At 43.3% G+C, this 16,761-nt stretch overlaps 1 protein-coding gene across 11 annotated transcripts in view; it reads right to left on the bottom strand.

Moving 5' to 3' along the window:
- Nucleotides 1-16,761, bottom strand: part of DENND1A (DENN domain containing 1A) — a 533,368-nt gene that overhangs the window by 266,671 nt on the left and 249,936 nt on the right. For all 11 annotated transcript variants that reach the window (XM_082467741.1, XM_082467740.1, XM_082467739.1 and 8 more), the window contains one exon: nucleotides 11,976-12,045. In XM_082467741.1, coding sequence (XP_082323867.1) covers nucleotides 11,976-12,045 — 70 coding nt within the window. The remainder of the gene's footprint in view (nucleotides 1-11,975; nucleotides 12,046-16,761) is intronic.

Below are 16,761 nucleotides of genomic sequence, written 5' to 3'. Positions count from 1 at the left end.
GTGCAGAGGGCAAAGTGGAGAGATTCCCGCACAAAGGATTGGTGCCGACCAGCACTCACCAGCCTGAGAGACTTGTCTGCTCACCCGCTGGGGCAGGTGGGGGCTGGGAGCTGAGGCTCCTGCTTTGTAGGTCAGAACCCAGAGAGAGGACTGGGGTTGGCTGCATGAAAACAGCCTCAAGGGGCTAGTGAGCCACAGCTAGCCGGGAGGGAGTCCAGGAAAAAGTCTGGAACTGCCTAAGAGGCAAAAGACCATTGTTTTGGGGTGTGCGAGGAGAGGGGATACAGAGCACTGCCTAAACGAGCTCCAGAGATGGGCGTGAGCCACGGCTATCAGCGCAGACACCAGAGACAGGCATGAAACGCTAAGGCTGGTGCTGCAACCACCAAGAAGCCTGTGTGCAAGCACAGGTCTCTATCCACACCTCCCCTCCCGGGAGCCTGTGCTCCCTGCCACTGCCAGGGCCCCGTGATCCGGGGACAACTTCCCCGGGAGAACACATGGCGCGCCTCAGGCTGTTGCAACATGACGTTGGCCTCTGCCGCCGCACGCTCACCCCGCATTCCGTACCCCTCCCTCCCTCCGGCCTGAGTCAGCCAGAGCCCCCTAACTGGCTGCTACTTTAACCCTCGCCTGTCTGAGCAAAGAACATATATGCCCTCAGGTGACCTACATGCAGAGGTGGGGCCATATCCAAAGCTGAACCCCAGGAGCTGTGTGAACAAAGAAGAGAAAGGGAAATTTCTCCCAGCAGCCTCAGGAGCAGCAGATTATATCTCCACAATCAACTTGATGTACCCTGAATCTCCGGAATACCTAAATAGACAAAGAATCATCCCAAAATTGACGCAGTGGACTTCAGGAGCAACTGCAGACTTGGGGTTTGCTTTCTGCATCTAATTTGTTTCTGGTTTTATGCTTATCTTAATTTAGTATTTAGAGTTTATTATCATTGGTAGATTTGTTTATTCATTTGGTTGCTCTCTTTTTTTTTTTTTTACATATAGATATACTTTTTTTCCCTTTTTCTCTTTTTGTAAGTGAGTATGTGTATGTTTCTTTGCGTGATTTTGTCTGTATAGCTTTGCTTTTACCATTTGTCCTAGGGTTCTTTCTTTCTTTTCTTTTTTTTTTAGTATAGTTTTTAGAGCTTGTTATCATTGGTGGATTTATGTTTTGATTTGGTTGTTCTCTTCTTTCTGTTTTTTCTTTCCTTTTTTCTAATTACTTTTTAATTTTTAATAATTTTTTAAATTTTAATAACTTTCTTTCTTTCTCTCTCTCTCTCTCTCTCCCTCCCCCTCCCTCCCTCCCTCCCTCCCTCCCTCTCTCTCTCTCTCTCTCTCTCTCTCTCTTTCTTTTTCCCTTTTCTTTGGAGCCGTGTGGCTGACAGGGTCATGATGCTCCTGTCGGGTGTCAGGCCTGTGCCTCTGAGGTGGGAGAGCCTAGTTCAGGACATTGGTCCACCAGAGACCTCCCGGCTCCACGTACTATCAAATGGCAAAAGCTCTCTCAGAGATCTCCATCTCAACGCTAAGACCCAGCTCCACTCAAAAACCAGCAAGCTACAGTGCTGGACACCCTATGCCAAACAACTAGCAAGACAGAAACACAACCACACCCATTAGCAGAGAGGCTGCCTAAAATCATAATAAGGTCAAAGACACCCCAAAACACACCACCAGACGCGGTCCTGCCCACCAGAAAGACAAGATCCAGCCTCATCCACCAGAACACAGGCACCAGTCCCCTCCACCAGGAAGCCTACACAACCCACTGAACCAACCTTAGCCACTGGGGGCAGTCACCAAAAACAACAAGAACTATGAACCTGCAGCCTGCTAAAAGGAGACCCCAAACACAGTAAGTTAAGCAAAATGAGAAGAGACAGAAACACACAGCAGATGAAGGAGCAAGGTAAAAACCCACCAGACCAAACAAATGAAGAGGAAATAAGCAGTTTACCTGAAAAGGAATTTAGAGTAATGATAGTAAAAATGATCCAAAATCTTGGAAATAGAATGGAGAAAATACAAGAAACGTTTAACAAGGACCTAGAAGAACTAAAGAGCAAACAAACAATGATGAACAACATAATAAATGAAATTAAAAATTCTCTAGAAGGAATCAATAGCAGAATAACTGAGTCAGAACGGATAAGTGACCTGGAAGATAAAATAGTGGAAATAAGTACTGCAGAGCAGAATAAAGAAAAAAGAATGAAAAGAATTGAGGACAGTCTCAGAGACCTCCGGGATAATATTAAATGCACCAACATTCGAATTATAAGGGTCCCAGAAGAAAAAGAGAAAAAGAAAGGGACTGAGAAAATATTTCAGCAGATGATAGTTCAAAACTTCCCTAATATGGGAAAGGAAATAGTCAGTCAAGCCCAGGAAGCGCAGAGAGTCCCATACAGGATAAATCCAAGGAGAAAGAGACCAAGAGAGATATTAATCAAACTATCAAAAATTAAATACAAAAAAAAATATTATAAGCAGCAAGGGAAAAACAACAAATAACATACAAGGGAATCCCCATAAGGTTAAAAGCCGATCTTTCAGCAGAAACTCTGCAAGCCAGAAGGGAGTAGCAGGACATATTTAAAGTGATGAAAGGGAAAAACCTACAACCAAGATTACTCCACCCGGCAAGGATCTCATTCAGCTTCAATGGATAAATCAAAACCTTTACAGACAAGCAAAGGCTAAGAGAATTCAGCACCACCAAACCAGCTTTACATCAAATGCTAAAGAAACTTCTCTAGGCAGGAAACACAACAGAAGGAGAAGACCTACAATAACAAACCCAAAACAATTAAGAAAATGGTAATAGGAACATACATATCGATAACTACCTTAAAAGTAAATGGATTAAATTCTCCAACGAAAGACATAGAGTGGCTGAATGGATCAAAAACAAGACCCATATATATGCTGTCTACAAGAGACCCACTTCAGACCTAGGGACACATACAGACTGAAAGTGAGGGGATGGAAAAAGATATTCCATGCAAATGGAAATCAAAAGAAAGATGGAGTAGCAATACTCATATCACATAAAATAGACTTTAAAATAAAGAATGTTACAAGAGACAAGGAAGGACACTACCTAATGATCAAGGGATCAATCCAAGAAGAAGATATAACAATTATAAATATATATGCACCCAACATAGGAGCACCTCAATACATAAGGCAACTGCTAACAGCTATAAAAGAGGAAATCGACAGTAACACCATAATAGTGGGGGACTTTAACACCCCACTTTCACCAATGGACAGATCATCCAAAATGAAAATAAGTAAGAAAACACAAGCTTTAAATGATACATTAAACAAGATGGACTTAACTGATATTTATAGGACATTCCATCCAAAAGCAACAGAATACACTTTCTTCTCAAGTGCTCATGGAACATTCTCCAGGATAGACCATATCTTGGGTCACAAATCAAGCCTTGGTAAATTTAAGAAAAATGAAACCATATCAAGTATCTTTTCCGACCACAATGCTATGAGAGTAGATATCAACTACAGGAAAAAAAAATCTGTAAAAAATACAAACACATGGAGATTAAACAATACACTACTAAATAACCAAGAAATCACTGAAGAAATCAAAGAGGAAATCAAAAAATACCTAGAAACAAATGACAGTGAAAACATGATGACCCAAAACCTATGGGATGCAGCAAAAGCAGTCCTAAGAGGGAAGTTTATAGCAATACAATCCTACCTCAAGAAACAAGAAACATCTCAAATAAACAACCTAACCTTAAACCTAAAGCAATTAGAGAAAGAAGAAAAAAACCCCAAAGTTAGTAGAAGGAAAGAAATCATAAAGATCAGATCAGAAATAAATGAAAAAGAAATGAAGGAAACGATAGCAAAGATCAATAAAACTAAAAGCTGGTTCTTTGAGAAGATAAACAAAATTGGTAAACCATTAGCCAGACTCATCAAGAAAAAAAGGGAGAAGACTCAAATCAATAGAATTAGAAATGAAGAAGGAGAAGTAACAACTGACACTGCAGAAATACAAAGGATCATGAGAGATTACTACAAGCCACTATATGCCAATAAAATGGACAACTTCGAAGAAATGGACAAATTCTTAGAAAAGCACAACCTTCTGAGACTGAACCAGTAAGAAATATAAAATCTGAACAGACCAACACAAGCACTGAAACTGATACTGTGACTAAAAATCTTCCAACAAACAAAAGCCCAGGACCAGATGGCTTCACAGGTGAATTCTATCAAACATTTAGAGAAGAGCTAACACCCATCCTTCTCAAACTCTTCCAAAATATAGTAGAGGGAGGAACACTCCCAAACTCATTCTACGAGGCCACCATCACCCTGACACCAAAACCAGGCAAAGATGTCACAAAGAAAGAAAACTACAGGCCAATATCACTGATGAACATAGATGCAAAAATTCTCAACAAAATACTAGCAAGCAGAATCCAAGAGCACGTTAAAAGGATCATATACCGTGATCAAGTGGGATTTATCCCAGGAATGAAAGGATTCTTCAATATATACAAATCAATCAATGTGATAAACCATATTAACAAATTGAAGGAGAAAAACCATACGATCAACTCAACAGATGGAGAAAAAGCTTCCGACAAAATTCAACACCCATTTATGATAAAAACCCTGCAGAAAGTAGGCACAGAGGGAACTTACCTCAACATAATAAAGGCCATACATGACAAACCCACAGCCAACATCATTCTCAATGGTGAAAAACTGAAACCATTTCCTCAGAAACAAGACAAGGTTGTCCACTCTCACCACTATTATTCAACATAGTTTTGGAAGTTTTAGCCACAGCAATCAGAGAAGAAAAAGAAATAAAAGGAATCCAAATCGGAAAAGAAGAAGTAAAGCTGTCACTGTTTGCAGATGACATGATACTATACATAGAGAATCCTAAAGATGCTACCAGAAAACTACTAGAGCTAATCAATGAATTTGGTAAAGTAGCAGGATACAAAATTAATGCACAGAAACCTCTGGCATTCCTATACACTAATGATGAAAAATCTGAAAGAGAAATTAAGGAAACACTCCCATTTACCACTGCAACAAAAACAATAAAATACCTAGGAATAAACCTACCTAAGGAGAGAAAAGACCTGTATGCAGAAAACTGTAAGACACTGATGAAAGAAATTAAAGATAATACAAACAGATGGAGAGATATACCATGTTCTTGGATTGGAAGAATCAACATTGTGAAAATGACTATACTACCCAAGGCAATCTACAGATTCAATGCAATCCCTATCAATCTACCAATGACATTTTTCACAGAACTAGAACAAAAAATGTCACAATTTGTATGGAAACACAAAAGACCCTGAATAGCCAAAGCAGTCTTGAAAAAGAAAAATGGAGCTGGAGGAATCAGGCTCCCTGACTTCAGACTGTACTACAAAGCTACAGTAATCAAGCCAGTATCGTACTGGCACAAAAACAGAAATATAGATCAATGGAACAGGATAGAAAGCCCAGAGATAAGCCCATGCACATATGGTCACCTTATTTTTGATAAAGGAGGCAAAAATATACAATGGAGAAAAGACAGCCTCTTCAATAAGTGGTGCTGGGAAAACTGGACAGCTACATGTAAAAGAATGAAATTAGTACACTCCCTAACACCATACACAAAGATAAACTCAAAATGGATTAAAGACCTAAATGTAAAGCCAGACACTATAAAACTCTTGGAGGAAAACATAGGCAGAACACTCTATGACATAAATCACAGCAAGATCCTTTTTGGCCCACCTCCTAGAGAAATGGAAATAAAAACAAAAATAAAGAAATGGGACCTAATAAAACTTAAAAGCTTTTTGCACAGCAAAGGAAACCATAAACAAGACGAAAAGACAGCCCTCAGAATGGGAGAAAATATTTTCAAATGAAGCAACTGACAAAGGATTAATCTCCAAATTTACAAGCAGCTCATGCAGCTCAATATCAAAAAAAACAAACAACCCAATCCAAAAATGGGCAGAAGACGTAAATAGACATTTCTCCAAAGAATATATACAGATTGCCAACAAACACATGAAAGGATATGCAACATCACTAATCATTAGAGAAATGCAAATCAAAACTACAATGAGGTATCACCTCACACCAGTCAGAATGGCCATCATCAAAAAAATCTACAAACAATAAATGCTGGAGAGGGTGTGGAGAAAAGGGAACCCTCCTGCACTGTTGGTGGGAATGTACATTGATACAGCCACTATGGAGAACAGTATGGAGGTTCCTTAAAAAACTAACAATAGAACTACCATACGACCCATCAATCCCACTACTGGGCATATACCCTGAGAAAACCATAATTCAAAAAGAGTCATGTACCACAATGCTCATTGCAGCTCTATTTACAATAGCCAGGACATGGAAGCAACCTAAGTGTCCATCAACAGATGAATGGATTTGGCACATATATACAATGCAATATTACTCAGCCATAAAAAGAAACAAAATTGAGTTATTTGTAGTGAGGTGGATGGACCTAGAGTCTGTCATACAGAGTGAAGTAAGTCAAAAAGAGAAAAACAAATACCGTATGCTAACACATATAAATGGAATCTAAAAAAAAAAAAAAAAAAAGGTTCTAACCTAGGAGCAGGACAGGAATAAAGACACAGAGGTAGAGAATGGACTTGAGGACACAGAGAGGGGGAAGGGTAGCTGGGACAAAGTGAGACAGTGGCATGGACATATATACACTACCAAATGTAAAATAGATAGCTAGTGGGAAGCAGCCGCATAGCACAGGGAGATCAGCTTGGTGCTTTGTGACCATCTAGAGGGGTGGGATAGGGAGGGTGGGAGGGAGATGCAAAAGGGAGGAGATATGGGGATATATGTATATGTGTAGCTGATACACTTTGTTATAAAGTAGAAACTAACACACCACTGTAAAGCAGTTATACTCCAATAAAGATGTTAAAAAAATAAAAATAAATAAAACAACAACAGAACAAAATGAAACCAAAAACACATATTTTCCTGGGGCCTCTGCGGTCAGTGTCTTTGCCCCCACAGTGAGCCACAGCACCCCCCGCCTCTCCAGGAGGCCCTCCCATACCTTTAGGTAGGTCTCTGGGCCCGCTGTGGGCACAGTGGGGGCAGCTCAGACTCTGACCAGGTCCAACTCCCGCGTGTACTTGCCCCCAAAATCCACAGCTGCTAAAGCTAGACCAGTCCTAGTTGTGGGAGCACTCGTTGTCCCTTCAGATATTCCACAGACGCAGGGTTTACCAAGCCGATCGCGGGGATTTAATCTGCAGCTTGTGCAGCTGCAGGGAGAGATTTCTGTTTCTCTGCCTTCGTTGCACAGCCCCTGGGAGTCAGCTTTGGTTTTGGTCCCACCTCTGCCTCTGCATGTGGGCCACCCTCAGGCATCTGGTCCTCGCCCAGGTGAGAGGGGACGAAAGCAGCGGCTGACTGGGGCACACTTGCTTGCTCAGGCCGCGGAGGGATAAGGCGGCCACAAGTGGGGTGCATGCGCTTCCTCCAGTGGGATCCCCCTCTAGTGCCTGCAGTGGCGAGACTGGCAGGAAGTTGCAACAGACTGGGGCGTGCTCGCTCTGGTGGGAGTCCTTCCCAGTTCCTGCGGAGGCAGGGCTGGCGTGCGGGGAGAGAGTCCGAAGATGGCGGCCCCGCCCATTGTGTGCCACTCAACAATGGCGCCTCGCTTCCAAGGCAGACCGCTCTTCCTCAGAAGTGTTCCTGGCCGTGGAGCCCCTCACTCCCATCCCCGCAGGTTGTCTCCACACAGCTGAGCTCCTAACTCCAGTCCCTTCCGCCTGTCTCCATGCAGCCAATAGCAGTTCTCACCCTGGGTCCGCTCTCCTAACCCCACGCTTTAGCACTCAGCCCCTGCCTGCCTTGGCCGATTCCTGTCTCAGGCTGGCGCGCCCAGGGCTGATTCCCAAGGAGGCTTTGGTGGAGGCAGCGCTCAGGATCCCGGAGCCTGCGCAGGCACAGGGGGCCTTGGCTTGAGGGAAGGGCAATCCTGCTCAGATGGGTGACCCTCCCAGTGCCCGTGGAGGCAGGGACCGATGGGTGGGGAAGGGGGTTGCCCTGGCCGCCCCGCCCTTGTGCACCACTCAACAATGGCACCTTGCTTCTACGGTGGCCTGGGCTTCCGCAAACTTTCCCGGTTGTGGATTTCCGTACTCCCGTCCCTTCAGGCTGTCTCTTCACAGACAACAGGTGTCCCCTCCCTGGGTCCACTCTCCAAACCCCACTTTCCAGCACCCAGCACCCCTCCACACCAGGAGACACACGACTCAGGCTGGGGTGCGCAGGGCTGCAGCACAGACCACACACACACATCTTACTCTCTCTCTCCTGCCTTCCACAGACCGGTCGCTGCATTCCCCTCCGATGCCCTGAAGCTCCTTCTCTGTCCCAGCTGAGTTACCTGCCCTGAGGGGGTTTCTCTGAGTGCAGGAACCTCTCCTCACCTTCAGCTCCCCACCAGGGGTGCTGGTCCCTTTCTGTTTCCTCTTTTCTTTTTGTCTTTCTTTCGTCCTACCCGGTTGCGTGGGGATTTTTCTGGTCCTTTTAGGTGTCCGAAGTCTTCCACTAGTGTTCAGCAGGTGCTCTGTGAGAACTGTTCCATTTGTAGATGTATTCTTGATGTCCTTATGAGGAGAGGTGACTTCTACGTCCTCCTCTTCTGCTATCTTGACTCCTCCCCTCTCTCCATGTTTTGAGCACTACATTACTTTTGGCACAAAAAGATATTCCAGACTCACACTTTTCCCTGCCTCAGCTCTGGAACTAGACATTTCTTCAGGGAGTCCTGGTTCCTTTTAGTAGAAAATGAATTTAGAAACCAAGATTTGGGCACTTTGGTGTGCTCATTGCTACTTGTGTATAGTTGACCCCAGACGCTTTCCGTGGATAGAGACAGGGAATATCACACACACACACATACACACACACACACACACACACACACACACACACAGACCTACAATACACAGTTACATCTCCGTTTTCTGTATCACATATGTTGAAAGCCATGGGTTCATACCAATGGCTCTAATTCTAATCCAACATAGGAATCATTCTAGTTTCCTCCCTTTACATATTTGTAACAATAATCTAACAAAGTGAAAAATCCTGCCCCTATTTTCTTAATATATTTACTTGCTTGTATGTAAGCAATCTTTTTTCACTGCCTCTACCTCCCTCTCCATCTAGATGCCCTCCTTGCCCTGCTCGAACACTGACATCCAATGCTAGGCCACCAATGTCTGCCTCCCTCCCTCAGACCTCCCACCAATAACAAAAGCCCTCCTCACCCCAGGCTCCAACACCCTCGTGCTGGGCCACTGCTGCTGTCCTCTTTCCCACGTGGCTCCTCTAGATCCCACTGAAGTTCTGATATCTGGTGCCCAGATGATGCCAAGCCACTGTCACCACTGTTCCACATAAATAAATGCCTCACTCCTCAGCCTCCAACACCCTCAGCCAGGCTGCTCTCTGGCTTAGATGCCCTCCTCACCCTCTGCCATCCCTTCCACAGGGATGCCATCATTGCCCTATTCAGGGCCTGATAACCCTGTTGTGTCAATGAATTAAACAGACACTCTTATAATGTAGCTTAGGCTCAGGCACTCCATGCTGAGCCATCATGGTCACTCCCCACGCCTCTAGCTGAAGCCTACCTACCCTGCCCAACTTTCCCAATGACTTCTGGACTTGGGGAAGGGATTCTGTTTTTTTTAATGAAAGCTCTTTCCTCATGGTCTAATCTGATAACCCACACCTTGCAAACAATTAAGCCAGTTGTAGGCAGACTACCTATCATCTGTGTCATAATTCCTTTAACCAGAAGAAATTTAATAAAAAGAGTCCTTTGTATAAGGGAAACAGACTTCACTAAAACACATCACTGATCTCAGTCTTTAACACTCCAAGAGGCAGGGTCCTTATCTGGGGCAACAGCGCAGAGGATGGATACACCAATTTTACAGGGTAATAATCCTATCTCCCCTATGCATAGTTTGTACCTACCCAATCTTTCCTGTATCCCAAGACATGTTTTCCAAAGTCTAGTAAGTTTTTGGTTCTTTTTTTTTAACTGACTGGAGCTTATATATGGGAGAAAAAAAATGTGAGTTAACTTCCAATTCTAAGACTGTTAAGAGCCTACATGCTATATAATTTTATTTACTAAAGACCCCTTTCAATTTTGAATGAAAAACTGAATGTTTGACAAAAGTGAACTGTGAATCAGCAATCAGTGAACAGATCCAAGGTGGCCTCTTAACTCATTCATCAAAGAGTACATCACTTCTTTTAGGACAGAATTCCCTGATACCTAAGCATCCTTTCAGAGTGAGTGTAGTGATCTAGGGAGCCATTTCTATTAGTTATTCCTTCCATTTACTGTGGTCTCTGGATTACATTTGCCAGTAAGTAAATCTAACTTAAAGATTTATCCATTATTCACACAATTTCCACCTTTTCTCCAAAAATAGCATTTCCCAAAATGTGTTCCAGGAAACACTGGCGTCTCAGAATGTTAATACTTGTCATGGAATTGAAAGCATATGGGGCCAAATAAGTTGGGAATATTTGGGTAACACAGATTTCTCCACTGTAGGACTTTTCAGAGCCTATATTACATGAATCTTAAGGAGACAAAAATGAGAAACAGCTTTCCCTTTCCCTGACCCCAATATCACTCAACTATGGTAACCCTTTTTGAATGGAGCATTTCTTAGAACTAATGTTCTGTAGAAAATATGATGAAAAAAATTCTTTAACATTTAATAGTAATATATCTCTTTAATTAAAAATCTTAGGCCATTTACAAAAAAGGAAAATATAAGAAGTTAGATATATGGACAAATATTCAACTTACTAATAATCAAAGAAATGCAATTAAAACAAGGAGAACTGTTCACTTGTCAAGAGCACAGTGAGTTCAACAAATGATACTGGTGAGAGTATGGTGACCCAGGCAGGCACTCTTGTACTTTGCCAGTAAAGGGTATCTATCTTTTAAGAAAACAGTACAATTCTTTTGGAGAGCAGTTTGGCAAATGTTTTTGAAATGTTTATGTCCACTAACCTTAAAATGGCCCATCTGAGATTCTCTTCTTAAGGAAACATTCCAAAATGAAGAAAATGTTTATGCTCAAAGATGCTAATAGCTATACTTATAATAGTGAAAAAAAATCCCAAATAATGAAAATTTCCAGTAATAGGGAAATGTCTCAGTAAGCCAAGGTACATGGTACATGACATGCAGCCGTGAAAAAGATTTACAATGTTTTTATTAGCATGGGGGAAATGCTTCTATTATTACGGTACCTAAAAACTGTGGGCGTCAAAAGTCTAAATACATATCCAGTTGCCCCTTGACGCCCATGGAGGATACTTCAACATACCATTTCTTCCAAAAGTACAGTGAGGTAGAGCTGAACTTTTAAAGTGATTTTCAGACCCTAAAAAAAATTACTGTAAAAGCACAAGAAAGCCCTACTGAAATGGGAACTGGGACAGCTGGTTAGGTCACTTGCCAGTTAAGTGTTTTACTCACAAATCCCAGCAATTCAAATTTATGCCTCAGCAAAATTATTATTTAATACATAGGATGAACTTGTGGAGCTGCTTGGGAATGTAAGATGGTGACTATTAACTCTGAATGCTAAGGGTCTATTTGTTATTTATTTAATTCAAAAAGTAAAGGAAGAAAACATCCCAAAATGCTAGCAATATTTATTTGGGGGGGAGGGGGCGGGGTAGGGACACATATTAGGAGTGATTTTTCTCTTCCTTCCTACTGCTTTCTGAATTTCCCAAACTTTCTGTAACGGGAATGCATTACTTTTTTAGTAAATGTTTTAGTGAAATACAAGGCATGAAAGTTAAAGTTTACTTGTTAAAAAGAATAAAATAAAAGGCAAATACCTGTCCTTTTGTCGTGTAATCTGCCAAGATGTTAAGCAGCTTATAAAATACTTCGAACCAGGGGAGATAGCTGGGGGAAGAAGAGGAAACACATGGAATATTAGTACGCAGGTCAAAAACTTTAACCAGGAGCTAATTCAAGACGGTACATTTCGGTTTCTCTCTACATTGTGAAGAGCCTTCCTGTCATAGGCTGTGCTGGAAACGCAGACTGGTAAAATGCTAGTTATTTCTGAGATTTTAAAAAATTGCCTGTGTAAGGCAGAAGATTGAATGTCCATTATAAATTATTCCCATGCCTCAGAGCTAGAACAGGTTCACAGAGAAGAAATTCAAAGCAGACTCTGCAATCAGGAGCCATCTCTGAATAGCCCCCCAGGCCTCACACCCCCCCCTTCCAGGAAAGCTTCTGTTCAAGTTTCTCATGATTGGACACACACAGCCACACACACATACAGCACTTCCACTGCTGCCATGTGCAAGGTGTCCCAAAGGCCCCATGAGCCTGAAACCACTCATCAAACCTTCTATTACAATGCACCCTTCCCTGTACTTACTGAAGAAAGAGCTCTAACTCTGCACCCCACCCTGCCCTCCACCGGGTTCTGACCATCATGTCCCTTAACTCTGATGACAGCCTGGTCCTGACCTTACTCCACCCTCTGTGTGGCTCATACAATGGTCTTTCTAAAATGTGAATCTAAGTAGCACGTTGGATTAAATTCCTGCAGTGGTGCCCCATCACTACGGGACTTCTTAGGACAGTGTTCAAGGCTCCTCTGTCAGGTCCTTGACTGTGTCTCCGGCTGTCCTTGCCCTGCAGCCCCACATGCATATTCCTCTCATTGCAGCCACGCTCCGAGGAATGTCCAGGCATCCTCAAGCCTGCCTGAGCTTGCACTGCATACACTTGGCACTTTTCTCCCTCTGACCTTCATGATCTAGTCTAGCTGATTTCTACTCATCCTCCTAACAGTCCCCCACCCCCTCCCCATCCCCGCCTCTCATGCCCTAATTCCCTTTTTTCTGTGCTGCCCTGTCACGTGCAAACTCCTGTTATAACAGTCCACACACCATGTGGCACTCAATGGCGTGTCTGTCTTCCCAGCAGACTGAGCATGATGAAGAGGAAGGATCACATCTTTCTTTACTTTGTCTTCCCAGGACCAAGCATGGAGCCTGGCAGACCCTCAGTGCTCAGTGTTGATAGAACAAACAAAACCAAACAAAGACTAACAACGAAGGTGCATTGTTGCTATAGAATTATTGTTGAAACATACCCCTACTCCCAAGAAGTTTTTCACTTAAAATTTAAATGGCTTTGTTCTCCATAAGAAACTTTTCCAAAGCAATATCAGATACTCATGTGGGAAGAGCGTCATACCAAGCGCTTGCTGTCCTGCTCACATCTGCCCTGCTGCGCTAACAGTATCCGTTACTGATAGAGTGGAGCACTGACTCCATCCTGCCAAGCAGAGGGAAATCAGCGCCCTGGACAGATTACCAGCTGTACCGTTGAGGGTAATAAATGAAGTGAGAGGCAATAGAGAGGACAGATAAAGCGCACAGTTCTCTGTCATTAACGTCTGTCTGAAGCCAGCACATGCTACTGTAAAATTTAAGTAGCTTATCACAATATACTGATAAGCAACTTAACTTTTCACTTCTATGACAGTATTATCACTTATGTTAATATGTTTCAATCAGCTCTGGCAGCTGCATATTGATTATTACAGAGCAAATGACTGCTGCCACTTTACACAGCATTTACTTTGGCAGAGTAACGTAAACATTCAAGAGGGATTAGGGAGGAGATAAGTTTCTCCCTTCCTATTCTGTTAAAATAAACCTCAGCTGAGTTAAAAGCCATTATAGAAGGAACAATAAATCCCCTCAGAAGAAAACTCCTGCCCAGATTAGAGGGCTGGTAGTAAACAAATTCAACCAAGGATTACAAATATCTTTTTTTTTTCGCTGAAAGAAAAAAATACCACTAGTTAAATCCAGCAGGAAGGGGACGAGGGGAAGCAAGAAGAGAAAATATTTTCTTGTAAGGAAACCATGGCTTCAAGCAAATGAGAGAAAAGCTGAAGTTATTTTAGTAAGTCCTGATCAAGTGACTTGGGACAGGCTGTCTTCTCTGATAACTTAGGACTGTGGTATACAGGAAGCAGTTTTGCCCACTAGGTTCAACTGACCAACATAGTTTGGGCCCGGAACCTCACACCTCCGCGTCCTCCCGGGCTGTGAGGATGCAGGAGGTTGACATGGTACGGCCACCCAGCCCACAGCAGACTGTGCCCAGGTTCTCACACTCAGCCTCGACCTCACCAAATCGATTCTTTTTGGCTACGCTAAGCAGAACCCTCAGCCATGGGAGGTTTTGTAGTTACCCTGGAAATCAGCCATCTCTTTCTTCCTTCAGCCTGACTGGACACAACTGTTCCCCACATGTTGTCCCCTGTGCACTGACAGATGAATATCTAGTGATGGCAGTGTTAAGGTCTTGAAACCAAAACCCAGCTGTCTTCTTCAAAGGATCCCTCTTTTCCCCTGTTGGGAGGCCAGGGTTCACAGCTGAACTTTATCCAGTGGCGTTTCCTGTACTGCTTCATTAGTGCGGACACAACAGCTTCACGCTGCCTGCAAGGGTGCAGGTGAGGATATGGAGACCCTCCACTCCATTCTGTACTTGTCTGTCAGCATGGAGTAAACACTACTTCCCAATCCAGAGACAGGAAACAAACACTCCATTACGCTGCTCCTCCCGGGACAGCTAAAGGAGTTCCAAACATCTTGGCGCCTGCTCAACTTGCTACCTTAATGCAACTGCTCGAGTTTGCAATGCAGAGCATCAATATGTGGTGGGCTCAGTCCAAGGCTGGGGCCAAAAATCCCAGTCACAAAGGGTCCCTGCACTTAAGAAGGCCACGGTCCTACGTGGGAAAAAGACATATACAACAAGGAGTAATAGTTTAGGTGGGGGAGCTGGAACTCTTTCCCAAGTGTTTTATTTAGTGTAGGCTTTTGGATCAAATTATTAAATTAAAGGGAGCATTATCATGACCCAATCAGCAGAGCCTTGATGGGAAAAAGCCAAAATGGGAAAAGTCTGCTTCCCAGGCACCGGCCTTGATCCAAGCTTCTCTTGCCAAATCATGGGTCAGGTAACTTTGTCCCAGGGTCTGTCCTTACTCCCTGACCTGACAGTCAAATGAAGGGGCTTTTGTTTTGTGTGAGGCAATACAAATTCTTAAACTTGAGAACAGTTCAGGCAGCACTCAAGGATTCCTACACACATGACCTCACTAATGTGGGCTATCACAAGCCTTTGTGAGAAGTGCAGGGGCAGGTCCCAGAGATTGCACATAGAGTCAAATGGCTCACAGTCAAAATCACCTGTAAAAATGCCCTTAAGATGACGCCAATGTACAGCAGACTTGGTTTGTATAGAAACAAAGCAGATGAGCCAAGTTTGGGGGACCTATTGAATGAAAACTGTCTCTGTTCAAATCTGTCAGCTTGGTGAGCTGCTTACCCTCCAAGTGAACTTAGGAACTGAGTCCATCAGAGAGTAGATAGATGACTCACTTTTCTAATCTCACTCCACTGAATGGACTTTCAGTATAATCATTCCCACACATGTATGAGTGACCTGGAAGAGTGTGTATATGATGGGATTCCACTCCAGTGTCTTAAGTACTAAAATAGAAAACCATTACAAATTTTAAAAAGCTCTCCCACTTCACTTGCTAATAGTTCAGTTCAAAGCCATTAAATGAGCCCAAGCAAGGTAGAGGGGTGTGTGTGTATGTGTGTGTGTGTGTGTGAGAGACAGAGAGACAGAGAGACAGAGACAGAGAGAGACAGAGACAGAGAGTTGGGGTGCAATGGTGGCAGAAGCGGACCAAGTTGAGAAAGGTGACCACCTGGGAGAAGAGTAGTCGTGAGCAGGATGTCACAGCACAAGCATGGAGAAGATGATATCCCCCAGATGGAACAAACTGCCACAGAGTTTTGGAGCCCAAGTGGGGTGAGGAGGGTTCCCTGGTAAGGAAAAGTCAGGGCTCCAGGAGGATAAGGAGGGGGTCTACACAGGAGGTGGCCTGGCTTGGAGTGTCAGAACTCAAAAGGGGTAAGAAGGATGTATAAGTAGGGGAAAGGCCTGGCACTGGGTAACGAAAGCATCTATGTCAGTAGAAAGAAGTTGACTAGACTAGTATTAGAACCCAAGAGGTTTAAAAAACAGCATCTGGAAGGCAGTCCAGTGTGGGATGCCAGAGCCTAAGTGGACAGGAGGGCTTCCATGAAGGATGGCCAGGCAGAGTCCAAGCAGTTGAGAACGATGTCTATGGCAGGAGGAGACAGCAGTGACTGCCTTGCCTACGATGTCAGAGTTCAAATGGGGTGAGGACGGCAGCCACAGAGGAGGGGGGCTACAACAGAGGGAGATTGGTTACACACAGGGGAATAGATCAAGACTGATCAAGTAAGTAAATATATAATGAAAACCAAGCTTATTACTATTAGAGAAGAGAGTTACAAATATGGATAGGGAGAAAATAAGAATGAACCCTACCACACTGACCTGGAATTAGATGTAACTATGTGAAATCATGGAGAGAGAGAGATAAAAGAAATACAAATACAAATGTATGTATGTACATTATTACAGATATTACAGATACATACACAGATACATATATTCTCTAGCTCTAGCCACTGAAGGGCCTGGCACAGACATCCCAATTATAATAAGCACACTTAATGCCCAAATCCTGGCTTC

Source organism: Balaenoptera physalus (genome assembly GCF_965194825.1).
Source record: "Balaenoptera physalus genome assembly, chromosome: 7".
NCBI lineage: Eukaryota > Metazoa > Chordata > Mammalia > Artiodactyla > Balaenopteridae > Balaenoptera > Balaenoptera physalus.
The sequence above is the reverse complement of the archived record's forward strand: the minus strand, read 5'-3'. Positions and strand labels throughout refer to the sequence as shown.